We start from the raw sequence: 7,299 nt of genomic DNA, 5'->3' as shown, positions 1-7,299 counted from the left end.
AAAGGAAAAAAAACATAAAGACCAGAACCAGCCATACTAACCTTAACCATAGAGAGTTCCCCAAAAGTAATTCAACAAATCTCTGCATAGTACCAAAATTCGAGGCAGGACCAAGAAACTGACCCACCAGCGAAAATTTTCAGTCATCAATTTCATCTTCCAAAACCTTAGACAGAGGCTGTACCGTTGGAACACCGTCGCTAACAATTGGAGGAAAATAGTCCAAAGACTCCTCCACTACCCCTCCAAACAACTGCTTCCGGTCAAGCTTAGGCAACACACTCATGAATCAGATGCAACAATCAAGAAAACAAACAAAAAAAAAAAGATCAAAAAAAAACTGATCAAAACCGACTGGATGACCAACGAATATCCCATCGGACATTAGAACTGCTAACGTGCACCTAGAGAAAACCATTATCCTGCGCCATTAAAACTATGAACTATATTAGTTAAATATATTGTGGATTGTTATTTTAATTGTAATATTAGTTCAATATATTGTGAATTGTTATTTTCAAAATTCAGATTTTAAAATTGTTTCACATATTATTTTTATATTTTGATTAAATATATATATATTATTAGATTATATCAAGTAAAAATTTTATAAAATTTTATTGAACTTATTAAATAAAATAAAAAATGAATCAAATTGATATTTTCTTTCAACTTGTGAGTTTCAATAGAAATTCCCCTGCATTTGGCGATTTGATTCCCTAGAACCGTTCATGTGATTAAAACAAGAGAGGGAAACATACAAGAAAGCACTAGTAATTAACATCTGCATTTCATGATTTCTACGGCACAACAAAGAGAGCTCGGGCAACACATTCAAAAGCAAACAGTACAACAATTCACAGGGCGACAACCGCCATCTTATTTAAAGGAACCTACATTAGCAATGACCGTAATTCTGAAACTCCCAAGCTATTTTGACCTCGATGGTCTTGGGTTTCTTAGGCTCAGGGGGCGGCAGTTTCCACGGTCACGGTTAAACCCCGTCTTGACAAACTGCAGAGATAGCATCAGTATTAGCATTCTCAGGCAGCGTAAATTTCCTCATAAACTTGCCCACCCGCCTCTCCATCCTTATATACTTGGCTCCTTCTTTCTCCTCCTCTCGCTTCCTCTCTCCGCTGATCAACAGCACATTGTCGTCCTCCACTTGCACCTTGATGTCCCCTGATTTCAGTCCCGGCATGTCGACGATGAACGCGTAAGACTTGGGGTACTCTTTAATATCCGCCGGAGTTGCAGCCATGGCCTTGGCATCACGCACGTAAACCTTCGATGGCGCGTTGGGTATCTTCTCCGTGTCCTCGGAAAGATCCATCATGTGTTGGAGAGTGTTGAATAACGGAGAATCATCTAAACCCACAATTCTGAAATCCATTTTTTCCCTTTCTGATGATGGATTATTGGACGAGACTGTTTGGATTTTCCTTCGATGCCGATTTGTTTCTTGGATAGAAATCGGTGAATGGTTTAGATGATTATAAGGTCGGGTAGAAAGTTTCCGCAAGAAAACGTCGGGAGCTTTCTAGAAGATTGTGTTTCATTCTTTTCTTGAATGGTTCCACTTTCCAGAATGTTTTGGAAGGTCTAGAATTTCTTACCCTCCTTGACTTTTCTACCCTCATACAGAAATGGGCAAAAATCGGGTTGAGTCGGATTTTTTATCACATAACTCGATCCGAGAACAATAACTTATCTATCTGAAATCTTACTTGATCCATATAATATATACCTTCCACTAGATTTGATCCGATTTTTTGAAATAAAATTTAAATCAATCCGACTTGAAATAATAAAAAATATTATTTTTATTTAATAAAAACAATGATTTAATTGAAAAAATAATATATAGAAGAATATTATTGTAATTATTTTTAAATATATAAAGTAAAATTATATTTTTTTTGAGTCGAGTTTGATCGAATATTTTTCCTCTTAAATCAGAATCTGATCCGACCCAAACATTGACTTTAAAAAATCCGACCCGACGGGTCCAGTCCGATGCCCATCCCTAGACCCAAACGCCAGTCAACATTCACACCGTGGTGGCCCGGATTCTTTTATTGCTAAAGCTTAACTTGGTGAAGATATTTTTTAAGGCTTAATCTAAAAAATATATTAAAATAAATGTTATTCGTTAAATTTATTCTTTTTAAATTTTATATATGGCTTATCTTTTATATTTATTAAAATAAATATATCTATCAATTTTTATGATAATTTTATTATTTCTCTCATTTTATATTATTTCATATTATTCAAAATTTGATCAAATTTATCTATTAAAATTATATATTTAATCAATATAAGACAAAAATAGTAGGACAAATAGTATAACTTTTTTATTTAAACATTTAGAATACTTTTATTAATTAAATATTAAAATATTATCTGCATAAAGAACACTGTATTTTTTTTAGATAACTTTTTGGTTTTTAAAATGATACATTTTAAATAACCATTTTGATGTAACAATAACTTAAATTCTAAATAAAAAATAAATACTTTTAATATCTATTTTCATAAAAATATTTTAAACATTTTAAGTAAAGATATTGAGAATATTATGATGTGGTTTTCAAAGAATCATTGTATTTTTAGTATGGATAAAGAAGATAAATGATTATCTATTATAGAATATATTTTATTAAATCCTTCTATTGTTAGAAGTTATAAAATAATTTCTCAATTATAAGGTATTGTTTTGTTAAATTTTCAAACTATTAAAAGTTAAAATGATCATTTAACTATTTATATATCTAAACTCGTTCCTTTTCATTAAAAATTTGATAATCATCTAAACTAAAAATATTAATAAAATCATATTTAATGATATTTAATAATATCGTTGTTGTTTCAAACACTGACCGATAACATAATATTTCAAATCCTATCTCAACAACATAATATAAGTAGAAAGTCGATCTAAAAAATAAACTCAAACAATTCTTAAATCAAATTTTATTATATATAAATCAACATATTGAACTTTCAACTTTATTAAATCTTAATAAAAAAAAACGAATTTAAAACAATAAATAATCATATAATATTTTATAACTTTTAACAATAAAAACTCAAAAAATATTGCCCTATGATTAAAAAACTATTTTGTAATGTTTCATAATTAACAAATCAACAAAGTATATCCTATTGGCACGAATATTTGTGTAATTTACCCTTTTGATTTATACAATCGTAATTTAATATTATGTTTTTAAACCCGGACCGTAGGTGCGAGGAGGACGCAAATGGGAGCTGTTTGGTTGGGGAAGTCCAGGAGCCCTATCAGCCAAAGGCGAAGGATGGATCAAATCCCATAACTCCACCTCTGATAGCTTATGAAAAAACCATGGAAGGTTTGGGATGTTGGTTTCGAAGAGACGAACTCAGTTGTTAATTCAGCATTCAGTAGATTGAAGCATTTGGTGGATGTTGTGGTTACGTGGTCAGTATAAACAGTATCCAATGCTTTCTTTCCCCGTTGTTAATCCATCAAACAAATTTCTTTTGTTCAGAAATATAACACGCAACATTTGATCTCACCATCTTCACTCATCCTAAAGAAAAGAGGAAATTAAAACAACTTTGGGTTTCAGAGGAAATAAAGAAACAAACTTTATTATTTCATGTGTTCACATCCCTAAAGAAAAGAGGAAATTAAGAACAACTTTGGGTTTCAGAGGAAATAAAGAACAAACTTTATTATTTCATGTGTTCATAAACTCACACACACAGACGTTTGTTATTGTTGAAATCAAACAACAATTCTCATGCAACTTTGACCTCAATGGTCTTGGGCTTTTTAGGTTCAGGTGGAGGTAATTTCTCCACTGTGACTCTCAAAACTCCATCTTTACAAACTGCAGATATCTTATCCATGTTGGCATTCTCAGGCAATTGGAACTTCCTCATGAACTTCCCCACCCTCCTTTCCATCCTCACGTACTTCACCCCTTCTTTCTCATCTTTCTCTTTCTCACGCTTCCGCTCGCTCACCCACCAGCACGTTGTCGTTCTCTACCTGGACCTTGATCTCGCCATGGCTTATTCCAGGCATGTCCACGATGAATACGTAAGATGTTGGATACTCCATCACGTCAGCTGGAGTGGCCGCCATGGCCTTTGCATCTCGAACATAGGCTCGAGACGGGTTGTTTCGGGTCTTCTCCTGCTCCTCTGGGATGTCAAGCATGTCTTCCAGGATTGTTAATAGAGGAGAATCGAAGCCCAAGTTCCTCAAATCCATGATTCGAAGCTCTAAAATTTTACGGAAAAAGGATGTATGAACTATGAAGCCGCTTTGATATGTGATGAAACAGGAGATTAAGCTGATTCAGACTGATTTGGAAGGGCAAGAACAGATTCATATAGGAGGATAAGCAAGAGAGACGATAATTCTAGAGATTATCAGTCTTGCTCACTTACTTTATCCCAAATGCCTCTAAGAATTTGAAATTTTATATGAACAAATTAAAAGACTTCAGTAATCAGATGGATAATTATTATTTTAAAAAAATTGAATATAGCATTTATAAAGTGTATTTGAATGTTTACTATTTAATAATTAATTTTTTTAAATATATATTATATTTTAATCACTTCATACTAATAAAAAAATATTTTTTATTTATACAAGTATGAATCGGTTAATTTTATCGACAATTGAATGATAGAGATGCAAACGATTTGATATAACCCACGGTTTTTAGTTAGAAATCAGAGGCCAGCAACAATCAAGCTGCTTAAACCAAGTGAACCTCAAAATCAGCCTGCAAAACCAATAACTATCGAAGTAAAATACGGACACGTGTCTATTTTCATCGACCCGCAAACACTATACTAAAATCCATAACCAATGTTCTTTGTCTCTCTCTCTCTTTCTAGCCTCTACCGTTGAAGCTCTCTTTTTTAAGTCTCGTCATATTTCATTCATATTGGCACTATCCATTTAGGCATTTCGCTTTCTGTGGAACTCCACCTTTTGCCCACTTCTTTCATATTATTTGCTATCGAGATCTGGGCTTTTTCACTCTCTCTGTCCGTGATTTCCCAGTTGCCTACTGGTAAAACATGAAGCCTCGAAGATGTTGCAAATGCTTGGAGTTTTTCTGGAAAGAATCAAAAATAAAATCCTGGGTTTCTGTATGGTGAGTAAATGTTCGATTTATTTCTGCTGATCCACCTTCGCTCTCGGATTTGGCTTCGCAAAAGGAAGAAGAGGAAACCAAGAAAAACCCTTTCCTTTTTAGGTCTTTAACCCAATACTAACGGATAAAATCTTCATTTTTCCTTTCCTTTCCGCTTCGAACTCCTAACTGGATACAGTCCAAAATCCAATTACTTCAGAGAATAAAAACCCACAGTTTTTAGCCTTTTTATATCGTTTATTCCGACTTTTTTTTAAATCTTTTCCACACCCATACTAATTTGTAGCTTTAACTTTATAGAAAACCCAGGTAGCTGGAGTTATATTTGAGTTGAGCTGGGTTGGTCTACATTTAGTTTTGAATTGGATTTTGAGGTGGTTTCTGATTAATTTTGGTGAAAGGGTAACAAAAACAGATTTTAGTTGTTTGTACTAAACAGTTTATCAAAAGTGGCAAAAATGAGTTTAAGTGCAGCCGAGGATGATTCGGGGTCAGAGATTCATATACCGGCAGGTACAGATTGGCATATGCTTGATAAATCCAAGTTCTTTTTTCTTGGTGCCGCTTTATTTTCAGGTGTATCATTTGCTCTTTACCCTGTTGTGCTGCTCAACTTGTTTGGACCCCGATCGATGTCGTGAGCCAAAGACTTATGGTTCAAGGTTACAACAATATCAACAGTTGCAGAAATGCATTTTCAAATTGTAGATATAAGAATGGTATTGATGCGTTACGAAGATCCTAAGGGTGTATAGGGGATTGGGATTTCAATATTGACATACGCGTCGAATGCGGTTTGGTGGACATCGTACTCTGTTGCTCACAAGCTCATTTGGGTTGGTCTTGGTTGCTGTATGGGTAAAAGAGATGAGAGTAGTATGATTGGAGGATCTGGTTTGAAGCCTGATTCAAAAACCTTAGTGGATGTCCAAGGGTTAAGTGCCACCATAGCTAGTGGCGTTTCGGCTCTAATCACAATGCCACTTGACACCATCAAGACCAGACTACAGGTTCTGGATGGAGAAAAGAATGGGATGAGAAAACCTATGACAGTTTTGCAGACAGTAAGGAATTTGGTTAACGAAGGGTTAGCAGCTTGTTATAGGGGACTGGGACCAAGATGGGCATCAATGTCTCTGTCTGCAACAACCATGATCACTACCTATGAGTTCTTGAAACGGTTATCGACTAAGAGCCAAGAGAGCTGGCATAACAGGGGCGGCTGAAGGAAAAATAACATATAGATTTTCTCACACTTGAGATGCTTCAGGCTTGTTAAAACCAACCTTGTTCCCTGTTGGCCTTGTAATGATAAAGGATCACTGTCAATGTAAAACTTATAGAAATTCTTTCTTTTTCATCTGTTGTCATCTGTCATGATTAAGCCTTTTTCTACCCCCAAAGTGTTATGTTGTCATTCTATTATTGTAAGTCAAATGATGATTCAAAATGGATTCAATTTAAAATCATACTACTGGCTATTTCTGTCTTCAGATTACTTTTATTCAATTCAACATCATGGAGTTTGCTTTTACTTTACAAACCGTACTATCTTGGCTGTGCCCTTCAAAGACTTAAAATGACACAATTCGGATACAAAAGGATAATTACTCAAAGCTTCCTACTTTGGGTCTATAACAAATTGGTATTCTCAAATCTCAGCCCCAAATTTACCCTTTGTTATAGAATAGAAAAATGACAAAATCATCAAAAGATTTAGCAGTCAACCGGCCTTTTATATAAAACTAAATAATGTTCTCATTCGTTTTAATTATACAGGTCACCTGCACGGTGCACTAAGTCGAAATATGTAAATAATAAATTATTCCCATGCATTCTTAAAATAGAGAGCTGCAGGGACACCTTGAATAGCAACAGGGAGATCACATGCCCTCTTAATCTATTGGACATTGGTCAGTTTTGAGGAACCAATAAGACTAGTGTTATTTTGAGGATAGCATCCAAACGGATTAGGATAACGATGGGGAGAATCGGAATAAAGAATGTCTCATATAGTAAAAATGAAAAGCCCGCCGTTGGATTCACTTTACATGCTTATTTTACGTCGGAGTTGCAGTTACAATTTAAGATGTAGTGAAACCATTTTTCACATTTAATGGAGTGAAAACAT

At 34.3% G+C, this 7,299-nt stretch overlaps 2 protein-coding genes and 1 pseudogene across 2 annotated transcripts; 1 reads left to right on the top strand and 2 right to left on the bottom strand.

Annotated features, from left to right (window-relative positions):
• Nucleotides 1-758: 758 nt before the first annotated feature.
• On the bottom strand, nucleotides 759-1,488 carry LOC120156973 (17.3 kDa class II heat shock protein-like). The gene has a single exon (XM_039168238.1). It carries the CDS (start codon nucleotides 1,394-1,396, stop codon nucleotides 995-997), a length of 402 nt encoding a protein of 133 aa, XP_039024169.1. The 5' UTR covers nucleotides 1,397-1,488; the 3' UTR covers nucleotides 759-994.
• Nucleotides 1,489-3,779: 2,291 nt separating this feature from the next.
• LOC120156976 lies at nucleotides 3,780-4,272 on the bottom strand (annotated as a pseudogene).
• A 668-nt stretch (nucleotides 4,273-4,940) lies between these two features.
• On the top strand, nucleotides 4,941-6,400 carry LOC120156895 (solute carrier family 25 member 39-like). Its single transcript, XM_039168162.1, has one exon. It carries the CDS (start codon nucleotides 6,023-6,025, stop codon nucleotides 6,392-6,394), a length of 372 nt encoding a protein of 123 aa, XP_039024093.1. The 5' UTR covers nucleotides 4,941-6,022; the 3' UTR covers nucleotides 6,395-6,400.
• Nucleotides 6,401-7,299: the final 899 nt, after the last annotated feature.

The sequence above is a fragment of the Hibiscus syriacus genome, unplaced genomic scaffold, assembly GCF_006381635.1.
Source record: "Hibiscus syriacus cultivar Baekdansim isolate YM2019G1 unplaced genomic scaffold, ASM638163v2 tig00111238_pilon, whole genome shotgun sequence".
Taxonomy (NCBI): Eukaryota; Viridiplantae; Streptophyta; class Magnoliopsida; order Malvales; family Malvaceae; genus Hibiscus; species Hibiscus syriacus.
Note: the sequence above shows the minus strand (reverse complement) of the source record. Positions and strands in the feature narration are given on the sequence as shown.

What these genes read in the sequence shown, in the direction of transcription:
- LOC120156973 (XM_039168238.1), bottom strand. Translation starts at nt 1,396, where the DNA reads ATGGATTTCAGAATTGTGGGTTTAGATGATTCTCCGTTATTCAACACT.
- LOC120156895 (XM_039168162.1), top strand. Translation starts at nt 6,023, where the DNA reads ATGGGTAAAAGAGATGAGAGTAGTATGATTGGAGGATCTGGTTTGAAG.